The sequence below is a fragment of the Zootoca vivipara genome, chromosome Z, assembly GCF_963506605.1.
Source record: "Zootoca vivipara chromosome Z, rZooViv1.1, whole genome shotgun sequence".
NCBI classification, from domain to species: domain Eukaryota; kingdom Metazoa; phylum Chordata; class Lepidosauria; order Squamata; family Lacertidae; genus Zootoca; species Zootoca vivipara.
The window spans coordinates 15,017,768-15,044,471 of NC_083294.1; the positions used below are offsets into that span (position 1 = coordinate 15,017,768).

Sequence of the window (26,704 nt, forward strand, 5' to 3'; positions counted from 1 at the left end):
CCTGTGAGGAAGGTTAGGCTGAGAGGCAGTGGAAAGCTGAATGAAGGTCACCCAATGAGCTTCATATATGTATCAGCCTGTCACATTCCAGTGCAGAGTTGACCTCTAGCTAGCATGGCCCTAGCTTGGCATAACCTGGAGCTGACTTCAGGTCACTGGAGGGAGAAAAATGGTAATCTACCAAGGAATCTACCTGAACTTGAAAACTTGTATGGATTGACACAATCTCCTGTTGCAGGAGAGCAGGTATTGAAACACACTTCTATATCCTAGATTCAAAGGATGGTTGAGAAGGGTGAGAACTGGAAAGGCTTCGGGGGGGACCTGAAAATAGCAATCCAAATACCATACATATATCAGAAGAGCCTGCTGCTGGATCAGGACAGTGACCCATCTAGTTGAGCATCCTGTTCTCACAGTGACTGACCAGATGCCCCTTTTGGGAAACCTGCAAGCAGGATCTGAGCACAGGAGCAGCCTTTCCCTTCCTGCAGTTCCTGTTAGCATAAATCCTCTGCATGGCACAGATGCTGCATGTGGATGAATGTTTACATTATATGATTGCTGTAACTTTCCCACACAGGAGCTCAAGCTGTAACCTGATCTCCTGTCATGTGATGTTCTTTGTTCTGTTTCTACTTTCACTTTCTTCTGAACTGGAGAGTGATGGCTGAACACACACTCTCTGAATAAACGTAGATTAGCACCTACGATTGTTTGCTGTCTTCTTTACCGAAGCCAGTGGCAATAGTAAGAATATTGGTGATTTACACCCCAATATTCCAACAGGCACCTAAACAGGCCTCAATCTGCAGCAGCTGATCCTGAGGAATTTCGCCTGCTTGGGAGTCACCGGTTCCTGCGTTCCAGGGGAGGAAGTGCACGGATAGTCTGCGTTCCTTATCACCGGAGCAGTGAGTAGCGGGTTTGTGTTACATATGTAAAATAAACTGAAAGTCCGGAATCATATCACTCCAAGCTAGCAAAGGCAATGAAAAGGTTTGCCATTCTTCCAGCAAAACAGGTCAGATTGTTTTCACATTCAGCTTGCTCATCTGTTTTTGTTTAAAATGAGAGGAGCTGAACCACAAGCCCATCTTGTTTTGTTTGTTTGTTTGTTTGTTGCATTCATATCCCACATTTTTCTCCAAGGAGCTCAATGTAGTATACATGGTTCTCCCCTTTGTTGTTTAATCCCCACAACAACCCTGTGAGGAAGGTTAGGCTGAGAGGCAGTGGAAAGCTGAATGAAGGTCACCCAATGAGCTTCATATATGTATCAGCCTGTCACATTCCAGTGCAGAGTTGACCTCTAGCTAGCATGGCCCTAGCTTGGCATAACCTGGAGCTGACTTCAGGTCACTGGAGGGAGAAAAATGGTAATCTACCAAGGAATCTACCTGAACTTGAAAACTTGTATGGATTGACACAATCTCCTGTTGCAGGAGAGCAGGTATTGAAACACACTTCTATATCCTAGATTCAAAGGATGGTTTAGTACATGTCTGATGACCCATGAAACAAAGCACTCAGAAACTGGAAAAACTGCACACAACATTAGGGATATTTGGGGAGTTGTAGTCAAAACCAGCCGGAAGAGACTAGTTTGTGGAGGAAAGCTGCAATAGAGTGAATAATAAAGTGGAACCATGACTTCTAATGACTTGGAAGTCCATATTATATTGCATAGATATATCCTAGTCTTGAACCAACTGCCACTTTGGTATGAATGCACCCTTAGCAATATAATTCCTGGAATTCTTTCTTTTTTTGTGGGGTGGTGGTGGAAGCCATGTGCTTTAAATGTGTATGTGCAGCTGGTATCTCTGCCACTTGAGGGTGCTAACACTAGCAAGCAGACAAAATCCTTTAGGCTCTGCTAAATCAACCAAAAATGGTTGTTACTGTAGGGATTAATTTTCCCCTAGGCAGCGATTCCCAGCTACTGTGGGAAGGGAACAGATCGTTATTCTGAGTACTGGCAGAAGAGGGCAAAAACAAATGAACCTCACAGTATCTGAAGAAGTGTGCATGCACACGAAAGCTCATACCAAAATATAAACTTAGTTGGTCTTTAAGGTGCTACTGAAGGAATTTTTTATTTAGCTTTATCTGGGTGCAGGTACACAAGTCTGCCTACGCAACACAAAGCCACAGTTTTTCCAGTGTTCCCTCAAACTACCCAAATTTAAAACAAAAAGATACAGCATCAGAAATCCAGTTTCCATTGAATTTTTGCATCCTTGAGATTTCCAAGCAAAGAGTGGGGCAACTCCCAACACAAGCCCTCTGTTGCCACCCAAAGGGCATAATTGACATCCTGTAAGGGCATATTCTGCCCTAATTAAGAAACATCAAGTCCACCTCGACCACATGGTCCAGCTGTCACATTAACACTCTTGAGTATTATCCCAAACCAATGCTTTCCACCATCAAGTTTCCTATATTTAAAATAAGGTTAGACAAACTCCTGGAGGATAAGGCTACATCACTGGGTACTAGTGACAATGCCTATTTGCTGGGAATCACAAATAGGAAGAGTACTGTTGCATGGCAGGCTTCCTATAGACCAAGGGTGGGGTGCCTGTGGCCCTCCAGATGTTACTAAGCTACAACCCACATGTGCTGATGGGAGTTGGAGTCCCAACAACATATGGAGGGTCACAGGGTCCCCATCACTGTCAAAGGCATCTGGTTGGCCACTGAGAGAACAGGATGCTCAACTAGATGGGCCTTCAGCCTTATCCCACTGCCAGGCTCTTCTTATATGTGACCCAGACATGTTCCTATGATTGCCCTTGTGTCAGTGTCATCATCATCATCATCATCATCATTATTATTATTACTATAGGACATATTATATCTACATTATAATTTAATGCTGAAATACCATCACTATCCCAGTTCCATGCTGGCAGTCAGATTCAATGTACATAATTATAGACAATTGAAGGGTATAAATTTCAGACCACTCCACAGAAAAGGGACATCAAAACCATGTTAAACAGTAACTAACCAATATTAAGCGATCAGAACTTTGAAACAAACTCTTCCTTTCAGAGTAACTCATTAAACAACAATGCAAACACAAATCCACAACCAAAGAAATCCACCTTTCAAGAGGAAACATCTGAAGAAAATATTTTTAAATCCATCTTCATACCCCACTTCCCAAAAAGTAATGTCACATTACAAAAGTGGGTGAGACCGAGAGGATCAAGAACCTGTATGGAGCTGTTCCCCCCAATTAGATTTTCCATTAAAAATAATGAATGTGCACAGCTGGCTGCCCCACCCCAAATTAAGCACATGTGACAGGTTCTCCCCACACAAACCCAAATGTAATAGTATTAATAAAATTATAAAGGCATCCACCTCTCCCAGTATCTCCACATAGACTGATGCATTAATAATGCCCCCCATAGGAATAAAAACAGCAGTTGTTCCCCATAATAATGGGGGTGGGTGGGTTGATACATTAATGAGTGCTTTTAAAGAAAAATCAACTTGGACCTCCTCTTCCCACCACTCAAGTTAACGGCGGTGTGCATTAAAAGGGCTGCCCCCTCCCCTCATTCGCTCCTTGGGTCAACATCAGAAAACCCCAACTTTCAAGTGGCTGATGGCTCCGCCGTACCGATTTTTTGGGGGGTGGGGGTGGGGGTACAATTTGCATCGGCCCAGCTCCAAGACGGCCACCTACCTCCCCGTTCCCTCCTGGAACGTACTTCTCCGGGGCGGCGGGCCAGGCGAGGCCGGTGCTTCGGGCCCCCCAACTAGGCCCAAGGCTGCCCCCGCCCCGCGCTCATCGTCCTCTCTGCAAGCCTAAGAGGCTCGGGGTGACCAAGGCCAAATGCGGGGAAGGGTCTCCCTTTCTCAGGCAGGCCGCTGTTTACCTGCTCAGGCCTCCTCGGGAGGAGGAGAGGCGGCTGCCTGACAGCAGCTCGGGCTTTGACAGGAGAAGAAGCAGGCGGCGGAGGAGGAGGCACCAGCAGCCGGGCTGGGAGGGAAAAGAGGCCGGCCTGGAGGCGGGGATAGGGAGCGAAGGAAGCCGTCGCCACTACCGAACAGTAGCATGGAAATGCGAATTCCTCAGAAACCAGGGACGTTCTACTCATGTAGAATAGAATGTCCGTGTTTTCTGAGGAACGTTGGGCGCGCTCGAGCGAGCACATCCTGTTCTGTCAATGCCCCCCCCAAGAGAAAAAGCGGTGGTGGTGATACGTGTTCCCCAAATGGGGTAGCCGGTGCGAGGGCAGGGGACGACAGTGGGGCAACTGCCCCACAAATCAAGTAAATCAATTTTTAAAAAAACAAACCCTAACTGAGGTTCTGCCTCCTCCCTAACATGAAGCCTGCCTCCCTTAACATAAATCCGGGGTTACACCCCTGGTGCCCCACTAGTATGGGATCTGATGTGAAGAGCCTCCTGGTCAGTTTGTGACTCTCCATAAACAGGGCCGCCTTAAGCTTATGGTGCAAAGTGGCCTTGACAAAGTGATAAGGCACTGTTGTAAAACTGACTGTTTTGAGAACCAGGGAAGGCAGAGTGAATTGCGTTAATTTCGCTCGGCTCTTAGTATTTTGAGTAGTTTAAAACGTGTCAAGGGACAATGTTTGCTTGGAATTGGGGGGGACTTTTCTCTGCGTGGAAAGAAGAATTGATTAAAGAGATGAAGGAAATTTGGGATAATTTAGCAGACGAGATTTGAGCCCGAATGGATGAAAATATTGAAATGGTGTCAGAATCGACTCCTAAGATAGAGCCATTGGTAACAGAAGCGGTGAATGTCTTGAAGCAAGGGAGGGAGGAAAAATGGATGAGAGTGACTAATATGAAAAAAATTCAGGAGACATGTAGGGTAGATATGGATGGTAGCGGTGGGGAAGCAGGCAGCACTTGAGGATGCCTGGATATTTAAAAAGAGGTTGAAAATACAATCTCTGAGACAAAAAGGAGCCTGTGAGGAAAGTGAGCACGATCTTAATCATGAGTCACTTGATAATCACCTTCTGGTGAAATATAAGTATGCCAAAATTACAAAAAAGAATGGGAAATATTTGTGTTACATATGTAAAATAATGTAAATAAATCGATATATTAGCAAGCTTGGACAATACACTTGCAATCAGTAGAGATTCCGGTAAAATTAGGAAAATAACAATGGATGAAGTATGAATTATACTGCTGCTGCAGGGATAAAATGAACTTTATGCTGTGGGTTAAACCACTGAGCCTAGGGCTTGCCAATCAGAAGGTCGGCAGTTCGAATCCCCGCAACGGGGTGAGCCCCGGTCCCAGCTCCTGTCAACCCAGCAGTTCGAAAGCATGTCAAAGTGCAAAGTGCATGTCAAATTGCGGGCAGAAGCAGCAGAAGCCCGCAAAGGAGGAGTGGGGGGCGGCGCCCGAAGGCGGTGGTCACGGCTGCTGAAAGGAAGCTGCGTGGGGGCGTTTGCGCCAGATTGCCGGTGGCAGGAGTAGCCCAGCAGCAGCGGCCCTTCCTCGCCGCCCCCACCCCGGGCAATAGGAAAGGAGCCGCCTTGGGGAGCGGCACAGCTCTCCGCTCCCCCGCGTGCATTGCCCTCTCCGGGCATTGGCTGCTGTTTCCTTCTTTCCAATGCGCCCCCCCCAGCCGCTCTCCCTTGCTGCCCCTGCCGAGAGAGGGGCGTTGAGGGCGGGGGAGCCGCCGCTGCCGCTGTAGGATTGCAGCTGGGGGGGCTCACTCGCCTGCGCTACGCCACCCCACCTTTCCCATCTTTTGCTCCCTCGCGATGGGGAGGCGGCGGTGGCAGCTTCTTCTTCTTTGAGGGTCTCAGCTTGGCGAGTGGTGGGGTCCCTGGTATTCGCTCAGGCCATGGGGAGATGGCCCCCAGGACTAGCAGACCTCTGAGCCCCTTCCCCATGGGCATAGGCAGGGGGGGCAGGAGGGGGCAGCTGCCCCCCCTAGAAGCAAAAAAATTAATGTATTTTACAGACCATAACCAGCACTTTTCCCCTCCAAAAACTGAAGTGGAAAGGGCTTTGCTTTAGCAAGAGCAGCTAAGTCTCCGCTTTCTGGGGGGGGGGGGGACACAGCAGTAACAAAAACACATCAAATAAATAAAGCAAAGTGGCTACCAGTAGTTAAGCAGTTAAGACAATGGAGCATATATCCCCAGGCAAGATTCGATAGCTGACCATTTCACCCTATTGTTCTTAAGTGGGAGTTGTTAATGAGCATTCAGGAGCATTAAGAGTTCTATTGGCGATTTAATGAGGGTGCAGACTCAGAGGATTCAATTTGACTAAGGTGGCTCTGCAAGGCTAAAAGGAAGTGAATAAGAAAGGGTAGCTTTGACAGACACAGTGATGTTTATAAAAAGCATTGGTGTTCCAGTCTGCCCCTCCTCCTGCATCTGTATACTGTAAATCAGGGGTGGCCACCTCCCAAGAGACTCTGATCTACTCAGAGTTTAAAACTGGGGGTGATCTACCCCCTTTTGGGGGGTTCAGGTCAAAGCTGTTGAGTTTTTTTTAAAGGAAGGGAAGCCCTGTTTTTTGGGGTTTAGGTCAAACTTGTTGAGCTTCTTTTAGGAGGGAGGGAGGCCCATTTTTGTTTAGGGCTTCAGGTCATAGTTCAATTTTTTTGAGGGAGGAAATTTTGGGTGAGCTTTTTTAGGGGTGCCAGTGACCTACCAGTGATCTACCACAGACATCCAGTGATCTACTGGTAGATCACAATCTACCTGTTGGACGTGCCTGCTGTAAATCAAGCAGAGAGAAAGCTGCTTACAAGGCTCCTGTACATGCAGAGTTCCAGCATCACAGCGTCACCCAGAGGCACCCACAAATATGAGTTATCCCTCTCTCTATTTCTTCCTTCCTTCCCTCCCTCTTCCATCCTTAATAAAATACGGGGGGGGGGGCAGATAAGCCCCACATAGAAAGCCCATCAACATGGGGGGATGACTCTTTCAAATACGGTATTTACCAGTAATTGGGGGGGGGGGCACCTAGGCCTCTAGGAGTTGGCTGCTATGCCTAGGAGTAGGACAATTCAAGAAAGCAGAACGATGCATATGGCATGGTAATATATCAATAGAATCGTAGAATTGTAGTCAGAAGGGACCACAAGGGTCATCTAGTCCAACCCGCTGCAATGCAGGATTTTTTTCCTAAGGTGGGGCTTGAACCATGGTTGAAATATTATGCTGATATGCAGCAACGCCTCGGAGCCGTCGTGGCTGCGGCCGTGTCTTGCCTCGCCCTCGCCCGCCCTGCCACCCCCTCTCGCCTGCCCGACCCTCCCGTCCTCTCCAGCCAAGCAGGGTAGCCGCCAACGCTACCAGCCCCAGAAGCACAAGGTGGCCGCTGCTGCCACCGCCACGATGTCATCAGGCCCGTTGGCCCTTTAGCCCCGCCCACTTATGGCCCCTCCCCTTCTGTGCCTTGGCCCCGCCCCTGAACGACCATGGCTTGCCCCCCCCCTAGTTTTGATCCTGGCTACGCCCCCTGCCCTTCCCCATCCCAGATATATAGGGTGATAACTGGAAAGGCTTCGGGGGGGGGGACCTGAAAATAGCAATCCAAATACCATACATATATCAGAAGAGCCTGCTGCTGGATCAGTACAGTGACCCATCTAGTTGAGCATCCTGTTCTCACAGTGACTGACCAGATGCCCCTTTTGGGAAACCTGCAAGCAGGATCTGAGCACAGGAGCAGCCTTTCCCTTCCTGCAGTTCCCAGCAACTGGCATTCAGAAGCTGGCGCTGGATCTGGGCTGCATGCGGGAAGGATCTTTGGTAAGGTTGAACAAAGGCTGCTTGCAGGGATAAAATACACTTTATGCTGTGGGTTAAACCACTGAGCCTAGGGCAGCAGTTCAAAAGCACATTCTAACCCAGCAGTTCAAAAGCACATCAAAGTGCAAGTAGATAAATACCGTAGGTACCGCTACAGTGGGAAGGTAAACGGTGTTTACGTGCGCTGCTCTGGTTCGCCAGAAGCGGCTTTGTCATGCTGGCCACATGACCTGGAAGCTGTATACCGGCTCCCTTGGCCAATAATGCAAAATGAGCGCCGCAACCCCAGAGTTGGTCACGACTGGACCTAATGGTCAGGGGTCCCTTTACCTTTAAGGCAGTACTGTAACCTCAACTCACTGTTTCTGCTGATGGAGCACATAGTGACTGCTAGAATGGCATTGTTTCTGGGGCTGGGATGGAAGGAAGTCAAACAGGTTGAACTACTTGTAATGTGAATGACTGTTAATATCTTTATGAAAAATGAATAAAAATTTATTTTCAAAAAGAAAAAGAAAATAACACTTGAAACTGTTAAGTATCTTATTTTTCCTTCTTTTAATAATTTCAATGGGAGGGTGACAAAAAATTGTCTTTGTCTCAGGGACAATTCACTCTGCCTTCCCTGGTTCTCAAAACAGCCAGTACGTTATCAGTTTGTCAAGGCCACTTTCTCAGGATACGTAACTTCCTGCAATTTCTCTCCAGCCAGTTTACCATTGCAGCCAGCAGCAACAATGTCAGACAGCATACCTATAGTGCAGCAGCAGCAGGAGCTGCTGCGGCAATTCAATGAGCGCCTAGCCATCTACCTCGAGCGTGTCCGCAGCCTGGAAGCAAGAAATAGATTACTTCGCTGGTGTGAAGAAGACAGTCGGGCTCAGCTGAGTAAACTACGTAGCGACTATGCGAAAGAGCTGGCCGCGGTGCGCGAGAACCTCAACAGGCAAGTATTGCAAAGGGCAACTCTGCAAGTGGAGCTGGAGAGCCTGCAAAAGGAGCACAGCCAGCTGCTCTCCAGGTGAGTGCCTTCCTTCATCTCGCTCTCTTTTCTTCTTAAAACAATGGCTCTTAGATTTCAAATTTTCTGAAGTTAAAGGTGTCCATGGGTGGAGTCGGTGAGGGGGCAGTTGTGGGGGGCTTTCATCCCTCCTTCATGCATGGAAATAAAGCGGCAGCCTCTCTCTCTCTCTCTCTCTCTCTCTCTCTCTGTCTCTCCCCACTCACCTCTGTGCTCCCTCCCCATCTCCCTCTCCCCACTTCTCCTCCCCTTATTCCCCACATCGTCTTCTTCTTCAAGAGCTAACTGCAGTTTTTATGCTTCAGCTCCTTCCCTCCCTCCGAATGCATAGCTGCCAAGTTATCCCTTTTTTACAGGGATTTTCCCTCATGCTGAATAGGCTTCCTCGCGAGAAAAGCGAAAACTTGGCAGCTATGCGAATGAAATATACTGTGGTTCAAAATGCTACCATGGTTTTTAGCATGCCTGCAAGTAAGTGCATTTAAACATCTGTGCATTTAAGCACTGTTGTCTCTCTTTTGGCTTCATTTACCGGTATTTGAAAAGCGGGGATATATGGTAAAAGAGAAAGCCCTAATTCCCAACTGTGTTTCTTGCTGCAGTCCTATTGTCCACTCAGAAGTAAGGTCCTATTAGATTCAGCAGGGCTTACTCTCAGGAAAGTGCAGTTAGTTTTGGGTCCATCCTATCCATCCTTCACTCTCCCTCCTAACGACAGAGCTTGTGATATCCGAATTTGATTTAAAAATGCTAAAAGCCATACCTGTTGAGACGCAAAGCCTTCTGTTTACATTTGCAACCTGCTTGTTCTCAGGAATTCTAAAAATGAGAATGAATTAAGCCTGGCAGACGCTCGTGTGAAAGGCCTCACTACTCAGCTGCACTACAAAGAGGGCGAATTGATGACATCCTTGAGTAGACAGCAAAGCCTGCAGAATGATCTTCAGGAGTCGGAGCATGAAATTGCCTCTGTAAGGGTTTGTTTTGTAAAGTCTAAAAACTGTCCTGCTGAAATGACAAAGGTTGTTAATAGATATTCAGGTCACAAGTAAAATGTTCTGTGCATTTTGAGAGGTGAGAAGTTCCAGGGGCAGCAGAGCTTACCTGGATTTGGAAGGTCACTGGGGGCTTATGGAGCCTTTTGATATCTAAGGCCTCCTTGTGCCCCTGTCTGGGCACTGCAGTCGCACTCACCTGATTTCCCCTCCACAACTGATAGGAGCTTTGTTTTTACCTCCTCCTTTTTTACCTTTGTTTTTACCTCCTCCCATACTGTGGTCCCAATTAAATTTGCCCCCTGGAAGCTGCTCCCTCCCCCCCCCAGAAGTGAAGTTGCTCCTGAGTCCGATAGTAGTTTCCAAACTTGGATGGGGAAGGGGCTCTCGCCATGGTTTTATTGCAAAGTTACAGCCCTGCAATGGCACATCTAAAAATGTACACTTTGGCTGGGTACAGAACATGCATTTAAAGGACAGTTCCTCCCTGCACCCAAAGAACCTTGGGAATTATACTTTAAGGGTGCTGAGAATGGTAGCTCTGTGAGGGGTAAACCAGGATTTTTTGAGTGGTGGGGCAAGTATATGGTCTGAATTCATCCTAAGACTCTTAAATTGTCAGAATATCTTAAACTGACCAAACTTACAGTTTTAATAAGAAATTATTCTAATGAGAAAATAAGGAGAGAGTGGGAAGCCATTATAAATTATATGAAGAGAACTGATTCCCAGATCCATACTTGGTTTAGCTTAGAATAAAAAAATCTCACAGGTAATTGGAATATTTCTCCAAAAATTTAATCATTACAGACAACCAGTGATATGAGGAGTAAAGATCCACATGGAGTTAGTTGGAAGTCACTTTTTTATTCTTCTTATTTTTCTTATTCCGGGGGTATTATTTTTTGTTCCTTTTTCTTTTTTTAAAGGAGAATATGTTTTACATTTTTGATTGTAGTTTATGTTATTATGTTTATATCCTTGTAAATTTGTTTTTGTATTTTCTTCTGGTTTTGTATTATTTGTTCATTTTATTCAATGCTTGTTTGTATGATGAATAAGCAATATATATATGGTAAAGGGACCCCTGACCATTAGGCCCAGTTATGACCAACTCTGGGATTGCAGCGCTCACCTCGAGTTATTGGCCAAGGGAGCCGGCGTACAGCTTCCAGGTCATGTGGCCAGCATGACAAAGCTGCTTCTGGCGAACCAGAGCAGCACCATAGCTGCCAAGTTTTCCCTTTTCTCGCGAGGAAGCCTATTCAGCATAAGGGAAAATCCCTTTTAAAAAGGGATAACTTGGCAGCTATGAGCAGCACACGGAAACGCCGTTTACTTTGACTTGCTTTTGAACTGCTAGGTTGGCAGGAGTTGGGACCTACATATATATATGTAGCCTCACATTTTCTGGGACATAGTCTGAAAGCTATGGCCTAACTAACCAGTGCTTTTTTTCCCCCCAGCCGGAACTCACCAAAAATCAGTTCTGGCACCTCTCAGGTGGGCAACATTGCCATTATAAGAGAACAAGGGATGTGTCCATGGCGAGTTTCAGCACCTGTTTTTCCTAGAAAAATAGTACTGGGCCTAACACAAAGTCTGCACTAGCAGAAATCCAAAAAAGAAAGGCAGACGTACACAGATGCACAACTGATCCATTAATGTATTTTGCTCTCTGTGTCTACACCGGTCTATTCGAGTTCTGTTAAAACATGTTGGTTTCCCAAGGTTCTCCTTTTGGCTTATTAAGCACTGTAGCTGAACAGGAGTCTAGGAAGTATTTAAGGGAAGCACAAATCATTTGCTAACTTTCTCCTTTCCTAGCTCAAGGTAATGGTGAATGATTCCAAAAGCCAACTTCACAATGAGATGTTGAATAGAAAATATGCAGAAATGAAAGTGGAAACCCTGCAGAAAAAAGTGGCATTTCTAAAGACCCTCCATGAAGAGGTACGTACTTCTGCAATCTTAGACTTCCTTAATTCCAGCTGCTGTTTAACTTAAAACACTAAAATTAAGATCAATAACTTGGTGAAATAGTTTGATTTTTGTGACTCTATTAGTGGAGGGCCAAAAATGATGATAACCCTGGGTTACTGTGTTTTATTGTTCCTATTTTGCCCCTCTCCTAGCATGAATAGGATAAACCAGGGGTCCCCAAACTAAGAAGGCCCGGGGGCCGGATATAGCCCAATTGCCTTCTAAATCCCGCCCACAAACGGTCCAGGAATCAGCATGTTTTTACATGAGTAGAATGTGTCCTTTTATTTAAAATGCATCTCTGGGTTATTTGTGGGGCCTGCCTGGTGTTTTTACATGGGTAGAATGTGTCCTTTTATTTAAAACTAGCTGACCCGGCCAGTGGCCACGCATTGCCGTAGTTCTTTCCTGTGATCCCCCACACACCCTGTCCCGATCCATGACGTATCCTGCCCCTCCTCCCTCCACCCTGGCTCATCCCTGTGTTTCGGTAGGATACCTATCCCTTTGTTGTCCCTGGGGAATGTTGGCCCCTCCCCCATGTATCTCCATACCTTGGCCCCCACCCTTGGAGAAGGAACTGTTAGCTTCTAGTTTCTATTTCCCAGCATGCAATCAGTAAAATGAAAAAAGTAACAAAAGGTTTAAAAACAGGGCCACATTATCTACCTGGACCGGGCCCTGTAAGGGCCTGGCAACAGAAGGCGCGTTCTGAAGCACCCGAGTTGTTCAGTTCCATAAAAAACCCAGGAAGTGGCAAGGGGAAGGTAGGGGATTGAAAATGGGGTGGGGGTGGCCACTGCAAATATCTGAGGACTTAAATTGGGGAGAGAAAGTGAATGGTTGTTGGGTTTTTTTAAAGAAGACACAGAGGCTTGCAATCAATAAGGCATAGCCATAAAATAAGCCATAGCAGGATTTCTAAGCATTTGTGCAATATAAGCCATACCCCAAAAATAAGAAATAGTTATAGGCGCAGTTCTGGAGGGCCCCAAGGAAGAGGCAAGGCTGGACGCGTAATAAAAAATAAGACATCCCCTGAAAATAAGCCAATGTGGGGTTTTTTTTAGGAATAATAAATATAAGACGGTGTCTTATTTTTGGAGAAACACGGTAAAGCCTAGGTTAAAAGGGGCACGACTGCCCTTACTTAAAATGGCCGTCGGAGCCTCGCATGTGACACAACGGCCACTAAATTATAAAGCGAAAACCCCTTGCTGTGCCCCCAAGTGTGTGTTAGGAGAAATGATGAATGACTGCCTAATGCTCCCAGGCGTTTATTAATGCAGCCGCCGGGAGAGGCTTTGGGCTTGGGGTGGAATGGCTGTTTTCGTGGTTGCATGGCCTCCTGTTTTACAGGATCTCGTGGCAGAGGCGGGGTTTGTGGGTGTGGCGTGTTGTTGTGGCTAATCCCTGTGACTGCCCCCATGTGTCCCGATCCATGATCTATTCTGTTTGTCATCGTCCCCTCCATGACCGGTGTATCTCAAGACGTTTTGAAGGATGGTATTTATTTTTGTTTTGTGGATTTTGGGGGGTAGTGGTGCTAAATTGTAAAGTAAAAACCCCTTGCCGTGCCCCCAAGTGTGTTGCTGTGGGTAATCTACCCCCCCACCCTACGTCAGCCCATGACCTATTTGGGATCCTCCTCTCCCCCACCTCCCACCCAGGGCTCCATTTGGGGTAGTATTTAAAGGGCTGTAGAGCTGGACCAAGGTTCAAGGTTTGTTGCTTTCTAATAAGCCTTGATCAGTAACTCTAGAGAAACAAGCCACAAACTTGGGTTTGGACCATACCTGCGAAGTCCTGGATGGAAAAATCCGGGGCCGGCAGCCCGCAACACCGAAAGTTGCGTAGATGCAACTTCTGGTGGCGTTTTGCCCTTCTATGGGCACCAGAAAATGGCGGCGCCAGTGCCGGAAGTCGCTTCTACGCATGACCGGAAATGCGTAAAAGTGACTTCTGGCATCGGCGGCGCCATTTTCTGATGCCCATAGAAGGGCAAAGCAGCACCAGAAAAATGACCGCCGACAGAAGCGAATTTAAGGGAGAATAACAGGATAAAAACCTATACGGGAGACCACCGGGAAATGGTAGAAAAAAAGGAGGTTTCCCGGCGAAAAAGGGATACTTGGCAGCTATGGTTTGGATGACGTGCTAGGCCACACTATGGCTTAGCTGGCAGCAGTTTAGCAGGACCAGAGGAGAAACAAAGTGGGCACAGTCTCGTCTCTGGGAGCCCACGGTTGTTCTAAGGCAGGGGTCCGCAAACTTACCCGGCTTTGGGCTGGATGTGCGCCGCGCCAATTGCATGGTGAGCCAGAGATTGGGGGAGCGCGCGCGGAGGCGCGGGAGCGTGTGGCCGTGCGCGCCCATGCGCATGCGCAAACGCTATTTCTGGCATACTCCCGACCTGGAAAGCGCCAGAAATAGCTTGTGCACATGGGCGGAAGCCTCCTCCAACCCAGAAGTACACTGGAAATGACGCTTGCGCATGCGCACAAGCTATTTCCGTCCCTTTTCCGGGTTGGAAGTCGGCAGCTGTGCCACACCGCGCCGGTAAGAGCGGGCGGCGGCAGTGGGCGGCGGGCGTCCCCAGGGGCCACATAAAAGAGCCTCAGGGCCGTATCTGGGGACCCCTGTTCTCAGGACTATTATTGGGGGGGGACAAATTCCAATGCCCCACAAATAACCCAGAGATACATTTTAAATAAAAACACACATTCTACTCATGTAAAAACACCAGGCAGGCCCCACAAATAACCCAGAGATGCATTTAAAAGGACACATTCTACTCATGTAAAAACACGCTGATTCCCGGACCAACCAATCGCCGGATTTAGAAGGAAATTGGGCCACATCCTGCCCCCGGGCCTTAGTTTGCCTACCCATGTGCTAAGCCACTGAAATAGTGTCTTGTATTCCATTCAATTCGTGCCGTGAGTCGCTTCGTCTAGCGATAATTTCGTCTTGCGAAGTGCGGGTGGCCCCGGGGGGGGGGGCGCTGAAAAATTTGTCTTGCAAAGCGCAGCCATTGAAAACTTCGTCTTAAATCCTCTTAAATCCTTCCTCCCTGCTGTATTTCCCTTCTCTTCCTAGGCAATAAAGTACAAGAACAAGTTCCACGAGGACAAGATTCGAGAAATGCAGTCTCAACATCAGCAGGAAGAGAATAAGCTGTTGAATGCTTACAAAGAGCTCAGAAAGGAACACGAACAAGATATTTTGGCGTATAAAAATCAGATGGAGCAAAACTTAGGTGCCAAAGTGAGTGGTTTGTCTGTCTGTACTGCTCATTGGATTGGGATGCCTTGCTGTCCCATCATTCTTAGTAGAGACCTGATCTCTTCTTGTTTCCTATGGGCAGGTGGCCAGGGGCGGAGCAAGCGGGGGGCAGGGGGGCGGTACGCCCTGGGCACCGCCCTGGAGGGGGTGTCATCCGGGGCCGCGCCCCACCCCTCACCTCTGCCACACGCCTCCAGCTACAAAACTCCGCTGAGTGGGCTTTCTACCTGGAGATTTGTAGCTGGCCTGGAGGCGCGGTGTGCAGCTTTGGAGAGGGTACCCCCCCCCCGCCTCCAAAGCTGCCTGCCACGCCTCCAGGCCAGCTACAAAACTCCAGCTAAAAAGCCCACTCAGCTAGCCTGGAGGTGCAGCGGGCGGCTTTGGAGGCGCAGGGGGGTGGCGATACCCCACCATGTAACAACGCAACATGCCCGCCACCTGGCTTTCTTCAGGGCCATCATGGAGGCAGGCGAGGGCTGCGCTGCCGGCGGAGGGCGGCTCCTCCGGCAGGGAGGAGACGCCATGGAGGAGCTGGGCTCAGGAGCTGCCGGAGCTCTTTCCGCAACACACGTGGGCAGCGAGGGGTGCTTGCAGCGGCAGCAGTCGTTGGAGGTAGTCACTCCCGTCCAGCCTGCTACCCCCTGCTCAGCCTGCCGCCCAGAGCGGCACGCCCCCCCCATTACTATGCCACTTCTTTCCCCAACCTGTTTCTAAGGAGATGATGTATTTTGGTGAAAATAGTTTCTCCAGCTTAGCATGTTACCTTCCTAGTGTGTCCTCCTCTTGACCGCCTTGGATAATTCTCCTGCACACACCAGTTGCAGCCAGATGCATTTATTTTTAATACTAATTTACATATTGCCTAACCTTCACCTTAAGTGAACACCTGGAACAATATCGTAGAACATACTCCCTAAAATGTGTTGGGGAGGGGGGGCATTATTGAGTTGTTTTTGTTTTTATTACGTATTTAGTGTTTTTATATTGTGATTTTATGTTGTAACTGCCCTGAGACCTGCAGTATGAAAATTTAATAAATAATAATAAAAGTCATCTGAATTGGAAGAAGCCCTAGAATTGTCTAATAATAATAATAATGAATATAATATAATATAATATAATAAATATAATATATCCCATTATTCCTCCCGAAGGAACACAGGGTGGCAATCCTGTGTTAAACTGAACTGTTATTCATGTGTGTGCACAGAAACTCATTCAAATTAAAATGTGCAGTCCTAGTTAGCTTTTTATTTTCTTTTTTAACCCAATACCGGTACTATCTTCACAGATGGAAGAGCTTCGGATTTCTGCGGCAAGGAGTAGTGTGATGACCAATGTTGCTCAGGAGGAGTTCAGAGAAGCAAAGATGAGAGTTGAATCTCTGGTGTCACAGGTAAAACATGTGCTGGAAACCAGGTAAAATGACATCTACCTGGAGAGGGAACAGGCTCCTAAAAGGTCTTTGTGAAATAGAGGTCTCTGCTAGTATGGTTCTGTTCCGCTGTGCCTAACAGTAAGACCTTTCTGTGAAATCTAAGATTGCTGCGTTGGAAGCCAGGAATGGAGATTTGCAGGCCAAAATAAGGACGCTGGAGGACACCATTCTCGACAAACAAGGCTCATCAGAGAGACTCCTAGCTGACAAGAACAGGGAGATTGCCGAAATGCAGCAACGTATGCAAGTACAGCAGGAAGTGTATATGCAACAGTTGGATCCGAGGTTCGGTCTGAATATGGAGATCAGGGCATCCTTGGCAATGCTAGAAAGAGAGGAAGAACGGTGAGCTTGGTGATAGAATTCTGTTCTTGAAAGGAGGCTTTCTTTCTTTTTAATAGAACAGGAGCTGAACATCTTACCAGAATTGGCTCTCATGGGCAAAGGGCACTTTCTACCCAGTGTGAACAGCAAGAGGAGCTTTTCTGCACCTTTTACTGTATGTTTCAGCCACACTTTAATACCCTCTAATGTGCCAGCTGCCAAAAACACAAGCAAACTGATGTCCATTGTAAGTGGAGGGGCTATTCAAAAGGGAGCGGGTCTTCTCATTGGGGAGGAGGGGGTTAAAAGAGCCCTTTGCCCATGTCAATGCACATGGTTGAAAACAACTGTGGTGCATGGCGTCGGGAGGGGCTTCAGAAGCCACCATTTAATATATTTCATATACTGTAGTTTACCTTTTAGTTCTATTCTTTGTATATCGTATTGTTGTTTTATTGCTATGGCCGATGACTGAAGCAAATAAAGATTCATTCATTCTCTATATATTTCATATAGCAAGTTTAACAGTAGAATCAGAGACCAAGATGAGACAGCCGTCGAGGAGGATTGGAAAATGTTTGTAGATTATTATTTTTTAAAAAATATATATTAAAGCCTATTGTAAACATGTTAAAATGCTAGCAGGTGTGGAGTGAGTACAGCAGTAACAGTTATACTGAGAATAAGGTGGAGGAAAGAATGTATAAATTAACTATAACATACAGCAGCAATAGATAAACACAGGGAAGAGTGGAGGGGAAGTTGAAAACTATGTGAATGTAGATTGTAAAATATTGGATTAATTGTAAATTTTAAAATCTAAAAAGAATAAAAAGAATGTTGTGTCCAGTTCTGGTCACTGCACTTCCAAGAAAAGGATATTGCAGCAGTAGAAAAGATGTAGGAAGGGGCAACCAAAACGATTGGGGTGATGGAGGGGAACTCCTTTATGAGGAACGGTCACGACACTTTAAGGCAGGCATAGGCAAACTCTGGCCTCCACCTGTTTTGGGCCTACAACTCCCATCATCCCTAGCTAACAGGACCAGTGGTCAGGGATTATGGGAATTGTAGTCTCAAAACATCTGGCGGGCCGAGTTTGCCTATGCCTGCTTTAAGGGCTATTCAATTTAGGAAGAAAGGTGACTTACAGGGAGATGACACTTTGCGGAGAGGAAGTGCCAAAGGTTATGTGTAAGCTTCATCCTTAGCAACCTCCCCGTTATCTCTTGGATGACACAGATTTGACTTCATGGCGCATACACCATGGGAATGGCTCAATGTCAAGAGCAAAGAGATTGAGAGGGGGGGTGTTCTGCCGTCAGTGGCTGCCTAATTTGAAAGGTGACTTTGTTTTGTAGGTTAAGAGTGCCCAGGCCCGGCTCAGAAAGTGTTGGAACACTTGCAAGCACAAGTCTGGACAGCCCCCTCCTCCCGCGAAGGAGAAGAAGGATGCAGGCAGGGGAGGAACCGGAACGCCAAGTCCGCAGCGTTTGCTTCAAAATGGTCCAGCATGCATCATATTCAGGAAGTATTTCCATAGAAGATATTGACAAAGAAGGACAATTTGTCAAAATCAGAAACAATTCTGATGAGGTATTTTTTACATGATTAACTCCTTGGGGTGAATGCATGGCTTTGCTCTAGTGTAGCTGGCAAATTCGTGTTCTCCCAAAACTGGGTGCCATCAGGGCTGGTGCCCTGGCGCTGAGGCGCGGAGATCACTCCGGGCCCCGCCCTCAAAGCACGCGGCTTTCCCGTGCTGCGTCCCCCTGCTGGCCCGGCACCCTGGCGCCCCGCACCACCGGGAGTGCACCTAGAGCCGGGCCTGGGTGCCATTTCTCTACAAAGCAGCTCTGGAGCTTTGCGGGGGGGGGGGAGGGAGTTAATGATTGGGAGTTTGCTTGACCCTCCCTACCACCAATCTGCCTCTTCATTTCCCACCTGTAACTTCCTAGCCACTTTTATTTTCTCTCCCCCACCCCACCCTTCACCTGGTTTTAGACTAGTACTTTATGTGAACATGGATCTGGACCCCCCCCCTATGGTGGAATAGAAGTTGCCCAGGAAAGATTAAACACCATGCGTTATGGTCCCCTCCTACAAACAGCCTCTTCCTAACATTTCTTTGCAGTTTCCAAGACTCCTGAGAGAAAAGAGAGGTGATGATAGATAAGCTTCCTCAGGTCGCTTTAATCCGCTTTAATTGCACAAACCTCAATATCCCAGTATACGCTTGAACTCCTCCCAGAAAATAATGAGACTGGAGGCTCTTAAAAGGTGAAAAGTTACTCAAAACCAGCCGTCTAAACTTTTAAACACTGCTTTCCTTGTAGGAGCAGTCACTAAGTGGGTGGACCGCAAGAAGGCAGCATGGAAACCAGTCTGACATACCGGTCATGTACGAGTTTCCTGCTCAATGTACCCTTGGTGCTGGTCAATCACTTACAGTGAGTGAAAATCTTCTCTTCTTCTCCTCTAAACTTTAAAATGTCAGTGTTTTTCTTTGCTTCCCCTTGTAAGAATATTGAACACACCACCTAATAAAGGCCCAGAAACTGGTTAAGTAACCAAGAGGGATAAAATACCTGCTTGTAGACTCTGCAATGTTTTGGACTTGCTTAAAATAATATTGTACTGTGCCATTTATGTACATGGCATTATGTACATGGCATTTTTCTGAAGAACAGGTCTGGCAGATCTTTGGCCTATGGGGCTTATGAAGAGGGAGGGATTTGAAAGAAGCAAGGGAGGTGGTCTCATGGAGAAGTTCTGGGACTGGAGGCAGTTGAAGGATGGTCAACAAGGGACAACTGTGAAGCCTTTCTAAGTAATATGGGGAGAAGCAGGCTCGCCAAAACTGTTCTAAATTCCTTCTGCCAGCCTTAAGTTTTGGGAGCCAGTATTGGATGATACACCTCCCAGAACCAAATTCCTAGGGGGTGGGGGAATCCACCTGCACTTCTAACTCTATAGGCATTAAATGTTTGTGTTGGTAGTTTGGTTATATATTCATTCATTGCCTGCTGATCCATTAGAGATGGAGGTTGAAAACCACAAAACCCAGTTGTTTTAATTTCTGTGGTCCTGATCCAGTTCTGGTGCATGCAAATAGTGGCTCCAGTGGAGATACCTATCCATATCTTCATCCTAATTCCAACAGCGAGTTCAATGGGACCAGATGTATATAAATTTCAAGTACTATCCTTTCCCCTTGGGGGAAGCAATGATGGTGTTTACACTTGCTTCCACAAAGGTAAAATTGAATTCCTGTTGTAACAATCTTCCCCATTCCACTTGATCAACATAGCTAGAGGTTTTAGTACAAACAAGTAAAATATACATTTTCTTAAATAACTTCGGATTACAGTACTGGTAAGTATGTCTATACTATACTAGCGTGTTTCTGTGGTTTGGTTCCATATCAATGCACAGTTAAGTTCAAACATAGTTGCTAAAATAAATAACTATAAATACAAAATAAATATCACAAAAGGATATAGAGCTTTGCTTGCAGAAATACAAATTAGTAAATGTGCTAATATGAATGGAAGTTAAAAACATTGTAGTTTTGTATAATGGGTTATGATTAAGATTGAAATGTAATTGGGTTAAATAAGTTTTTTGGAAGCAAAATTAAATGAATTTATCTTACCTTGAAATCTAGCACGCGGGAGGCCACCTAAAAAGTATAACTGGCTTATCAACTGGTTTATTTTTGAATTGTAATTGTAATATGGTAATGTTAGAATGTGATTTATATTGGATATATGTAATTGAAAATTAATAAAAAAATATTTACTCCCCCCCAAAAAAGTTTGAACATGGTTGCTGTAATCAATATTGTCAGAATGCCATTATCTCTGCCTGGCATTTGATGCCACAGACTTCTCCCCACAATTGCCTTTTGTTACAGGCTGATGCTTCCAATGACATCACTTGCAATTTACAGACAGCCAAGTTTGTAGAGAACTTAGAAGAATCTCATCCTAGGGTTGATGTTCCAATGAATCTGACTGGTGGGTGGGGAAGCATTGGACAATTTCCTGTGCAAAGGTGCTATTTAACCATTCAAATATGAAGACCTTCTTCTTTTTTCTTTGAAGATCTGGGGTGTGCCAGAAAGTTCAAGCCCAGCTCCTGGTATGCTTGTCTGGAATTCCCCCGAGTCAATGAGCGGTGGAGAGGGCATTAAGATTATACTCCTTGACTCTGCTGGAGATGTAAGTCCCATACTAACATGTCCTTGCAACAATTTGACATTGTTCTTGAGTTTTATATCAGCCTTGTAAATAAGCACACAAGTTAGTAGTCTGGGTCGTCGTCCCCCCAATCTACTGTTGGCTGGCAGAGGAGATACACAACTCTGTTCCTCCAGCGGCATTTCTGTCCTGGGTGCAGAGGAGGGATGAAACACCAGCCTAGAATCCCACGTACTCATCTTCCTGCAATTCCTTGTCGCCTATGGCTATTTAACTGCTTAAATATATCTCTGGTTTTGCACAATTTGCCATGTTTGATGGAGAAGGGCTTCTACCTTCTCCATCAAGCAAACAACTTTTCATTCTCTTTTTTACAATCTGTGTGTTTATTTGTACATAGACAGCCCTTCACCAAATGGTCCCAGAGCAGATTGCAAAAAGTGTACACTTGACAAAATTAAAACTTACATTGAAAATTATACAGTAGAAACACAAAACAGCAGTGCACAGCGTTTAGTATTTCTTTCTTCTTTAAAAAAGTGGCAGAAACAAGAGTATTAATGTGTTTCTCTGACATTTTATAGTTATTTCCCCTAGCTTGGTAAGTTTTCCGTTTCCTTTTTTATAGTTATTTAATGTGGTCTTCATACAGATGCTTGCTGGTGTTTTATTCTTGTGTCCAGAGAATGATAGTTATTGTGTGCCTAATGAATTCTGTAAACAAATTACTTTGCAGCGAATGGTAGAAGGAAAGCTCACTTACGAAGAAAGAGGAGACGATAGAGAAGATGAAAGAGGAGATGATAGAGAAGATGAAAGAGGAGGTGATGGAGAAGATGAAAGAGGAGGTGATGGAGACATGGAGGTGGCTGCTGGGGAAGAAGGAATGGAGTTTCCTACTCAGGCAGGTTTCCTACATGAACTCCAAAACTGAGAAATGCCAAATACTTGTATTCATATCTGGCTGAGTTGAGCTGTTGCTGCTGCATTTTTAAATAGTCAGTTGATGCAAAGCACAGTAATGGTTAACTCCACAGTGCACTTTTTCTGCTGACATGCCACCTAAGAAGGGGAAAATAGATTCTGTTTTTGGGGATGGCAATATTGTAAACTTTAGCAGATAATTAAAAAACCAGGGTTGTTGCTTTCGCTCCAACCTAGCTGTAACATTGACCTAGCTTAGTGTAATAAACAAAACCTGCCCTTATTCCCTAAAGGGGTACACAAGAGCCCTTGTAGAGTCCTTTGTAGGTTCTCCATCGGTAGGAGAAAATAACAGAGGCCAACCAGAGAATACTGAGAAGCAAAGCAGCTAGTAAGCATGATTTTTATTAAGCTGTTGCAACAGGGTGCTCACTCACGTAACAAGAAGGATGGAGTGAGAACCCCCGAACGGCTTTTGGTTATACTGTATATCATTCACATACAGATCAATGGTTCAGAAATGGCGTTAAGAGAGGATTAACATAGGCAAGTAGGATGTTCTCAGATCTTGGGTGGTGTGAATGGAGATGTCAATTTACTTGAGGGCTGAAACAAAATGTGTTGAGCTCTTTTCCATTTATATCGGATTTTGGCTCATTTATTTACAGTACAGGAATAAATAAATACAGTAAAGGAAACAGGCGTTTCCATGTGCTGCTCTGGTTCGCTAGAAGCAGCTTTGTCATTCTGGCCACATGACCTGGAAGCTGTACGCCGGCTCCCTCGGCCAATAATGCGAGATGAGCGCGCAACCCCAGAGTCGGTCACGACTGGACCCAATGGTCAGGGGTCCCTTTACCTTTAACATATACAGTAAATGCAAAATAGGAAATAAACATGGACATAGGCAGGGTCATTTCCCAACTCCCCTCTCTGACCATGGTTTCTCTCATGACAATTTAGCGAGAGAAGCGCTTAGCACTCTCAAAAGAGTTTTCTGGGCTTGAATGTGCAGCAGAACTGCAGTTTTTAGGTCTATTCTCATGGCACATCTTATCAAGCAAATTGGACCTAGCTTCATGTTCATCTCTTTCCTTCCTCCTTGCCCACCCTCTCTCTAGTGAAATGAAAGTCGGACCTGCTTCATAATGTAGCCAAGAGAAGATGGTGAGCATCTGTGGAAGCTTCTTCCAACCAAAATGGTGCTCTACGTATATGAAAGTAACAACCTGCAGAAGGAGACTCCGTTCAGCTTAGAGCTTTACCCCATACTTCCCCCCCCCACAGTTGCTGTATGTAAACCCATTTTATTTTATTTTATTAAAGATTTTCTTGATTTACAAATATTTCTTCATTAAAGATTTTCTTGATTTTTATTTTTATTTTATTAAAGATTTTCTTCATTTACAAAAATATGTGCAATGTCTCTCATACCATTTTTACAAGTCAGTGCTGGAGTGGCATACAAAAGATGAACAAGTTAAAACAGTAATGATTGATTGGACTAAAGATGTGGGGCACAATATTATGTTGAATGATTAGGAGAGGTTATGGAAAAAAGGTCTTAAATTTACAGCACGCACTGCTTTGAAAGAGAATATGATGAAAATTATGTACAGATGGTGCATAACACCAGCAAAATTAGCAAAAATGTATTGTACATCAGATAATAAGTGCTGGAAATGTAAAGAGAAAGAAGGAACCTTTTTCCATATGTGGTAGACGTGCCCCAAAGTCAAAGACTTCTGAGAAAAGATTTATAACGAAATGAAAAAGGTGTTTAAAACACATTTATTGAAAAACCAGAAGCCTTTTTTATTGTAACATTTGGGGAAGAAATCCCCAAGAAGGATGTGACATTCTTTCTGTATGCCACAACAACTGCTAGATTATTACTTGCCAAGAATTGGAAGACCCAAGAAATACCAACGATAGACAACTGGCAAATGAAAATGATGGACTTTATGGAACTTGGGGGACTGACTGGGAGACTCCATGACCAGGAAGAAGAGGCGGTGGAAGAAGATGGGAAGAAGTTTAAAATATACCTTTAAAAATATTGTAATATTTAAAATTTTAGAAGCCTTAGGGAAGGAGTTATAGGCTTTCGGGGTGGAAATAGGAGTTAGGATTAGTGTGTAGATATAGATGTATAGAAAGATAGTTAATATGTGAAAATAGTTAAATTTGAGATTGGAATTTTTTTGTTTTTTTTTCTAATAATGGAACTGCTAAAGAAGATTAGAATTGAAATTCAGATGAGAGGGATTCAGGGAAGTCACCAAATGGTGTTTAAGAAAAATTATGAAGTAGTAAGAATTATTTGTGTTGTTTGTTGTGTCTACGCTGAACGGAGTAGCTTAGAGGTTTACACCTTACTCCCCCCCCCCACAGTTGCTGTATGTAAACCCATTTAATTTTATTTTATTAAAGATTTTCTTGATTTACAAATATTTCTTCACTAAAGATTTTCTTGATTTTTTTTATTAAAGATTTTCTTCATTTACAAAAATATGTGCAATGTCTCTCATACCATTTTTACAAGTCAGTGCTGGAGTGGCATACAAAAGATGAGCAAGTTAAAACAGTAATGATTGATTGGACTAAAGATGTGGGGCACAATATTATGTTGAATGATTGGGAGAGGTTATGGAAAAAAGGTCTTAAATTTACAGCATGCATTGCTTTGAAAGAGAATATGATGAAAATTATGTACAGATGGTGCATAACACCAGCAAAATTAGCAAAAATGTATTGTACATCAGATAATAAGTGTTGGAAATGTAAAGAGAAAGAAGGAACCTTTTTCCATATGTGGTAGACGTGCCCCAAAGTCAAAGACTTCTGGGAAAAGATTTATAACGAAATGAAAAAGGTGTTGAAAAACACATTTATTGAAAAACCAGAAGCCTTTTTAATTGGAACAGTTCTATTTCCCAGCATGAACTTTTATCTGATCTGTGTGTCCAAAAACATTCCTCATTACCCAGTCCTATGGCTATTAAATAATCTATGGCCTGTTAAAATGTGGGAGGGCTGTTGTGACTATTTTTTTATTAGGCTGTCTGTCAGTATGTTTCTATTATGTTCTTATCGATGTTCTCAAGGCATTTTTTCAGCTGGAACTCAGTTCCTGCACCTCTCAGGTGGACGCCATTGCCATTACAGCCAAACCTCAGTTGTCGAACGGAATCAGTTCCGGAAGACCATTCGACTTCCGAAACGTTTGACAACCGAGGCACCATGGTTTTTAATTGGTTGCAATAGCTTCTTGCACTGAAACAGAAGCTAAAGGAGTTCTAGAAAGGCGGGAAAACATTGTGCTGAATTATGCAGGGAGGCTCCCCTCTCTTGGGGAGGAGGCGTTTGAGCAGCTTCTCTCATACAATTGTTAAGCATCGTGTGTCCCCACCCCCCACAAAAAATAATAAGAATAGTATCTACCCCTATGTCACCAGAAGAGAAAATGTGTGCCCCAAAAGTATAGGGTTTAAAGGAAAGAGCCTCCTGCTCAGAATATGTGTCCCCTTCCTCCAGCACACACACACCCCAAAAAATCTGTCAGCAATAACTATGACTTGGATGATGGGCTTGAGGGCATCCTGAGCAAGTTTGCAGATACACCAAATTGGGAGGGGTGGCTAATACCCCAGAGGACAGGATCACACTTCAAAATGACCTTCAAAATGAAAGTAATTTCCTTGTTCCCGCAAGGGGACAATGACAATAAAGATATCTTATCTTATCTTAAACAACAGATTAGACAACTGGGCCAAAGCAAACAAGATGAATTTTAACAAGGAGAAATGTAAAGTTCTACACTTGGGCATAATAATAATAATAATAATAATAATAATAATAATAATAATAATAATGAAAGGCACAAATACAGGATGGGAGACACCTGGCTTGAGAGCAGTACATGTGAAAAAGATCTAGGAGTCTTGGTAGACCACAAACTTGACATGAGTCAACAGTGTGATGCAGCAGCTAAAAAAGCCAATGCAATTCTGGGCTGCATCAATAGGAGTATAGCACCTAGATCAAGGGAAGTAATAGTACCACTGTATTCTGCTCTGGTCAGGCCTCACCTGAAGTACTGTGTCCAATTTTGGGCACCACAGTTCAAGAAGGATACTGACAAGCTGGAATGTGTTCAGAAGATGGCAACCAAAATGGCCAAAGGCCTGGAAACGATGCCTTATGAGGAACGGCTTAGGGAGCTGGGTATGTTTAGCCTGGAGAAGAGAAGGTTAAGGGGTGATATGATAGCCATGTTCAAATATATAAAAGGATGTCATATAGAGGAGGGAGAAAGGTTGTTTTCTTCTGCTCCAGAGAAACGGACATGGAGCAATGGATTCAAACTACAAGAAAGAAGATTCCACCTAAACATTAGGAAGAACTTCCTGACAGTGAGAGCTGTTCGGCAGTGGAATTTGCTACCAAGGAGTGTGGTGGAGTCTCCTTCTTTGGAGGTCTTTAAGCAGAGGCTTGACAGGCACATGTCAAGAATGCTTTGATGGTGTTTCAAGCTTGGCAGGGGGTTGGACTGGATGGCCCTTGTGGTCTCTTCCAACTCTATGATTCTATGGCTTCTTGGAATATGGTCTCCACTTCCTTGACAGCGGTTGTTGCCCCTGCAGATTAGAGGCTGTTGTCCCCATCTTCAAAAGGGGGGAAAGAGTAAGGCCCAGGTAGCTTCAGAAGGGTCAGCTTGATATCAAACCAGGAAAGGTCTTAGAAC

The 26,704-nt window shown here is 45.1% G+C and overlaps 2 protein-coding genes across 5 annotated transcripts in view; one reads left to right on the forward strand and one right to left on the reverse strand.

Moving 5' to 3' along the window:
- Positions 1 to 26,704, reverse strand: part of USP20 (ubiquitin specific peptidase 20) — a 70,809-nt gene that overhangs the window by 29,983 nt on the left and 14,122 nt on the right. The gene's annotated exons all lie outside the window — the stretch shown is intronic.
- On the forward strand, positions 8,513 to 23,505 carry LOC132591524 (lamin-L(III)-like). Its single transcript, XM_060270447.1, has 11 exons — positions 8,513 to 8,806; positions 9,621 to 9,777; positions 11,629 to 11,754; positions 14,884 to 15,051; positions 16,361 to 16,465; positions 16,611 to 16,852; positions 18,193 to 18,427; positions 19,168 to 19,281; positions 20,938 to 21,054; positions 21,770 to 21,937; positions 23,079 to 23,505. Exons 1-11 carry the CDS (start codon positions 8,523 to 8,525, stop codon positions 23,079 to 23,081), a joined length of 1,719 nt encoding a protein of 572 aa, XP_060126430.1. The 5' UTR covers positions 8,513 to 8,522; the 3' UTR covers positions 23,082 to 23,505.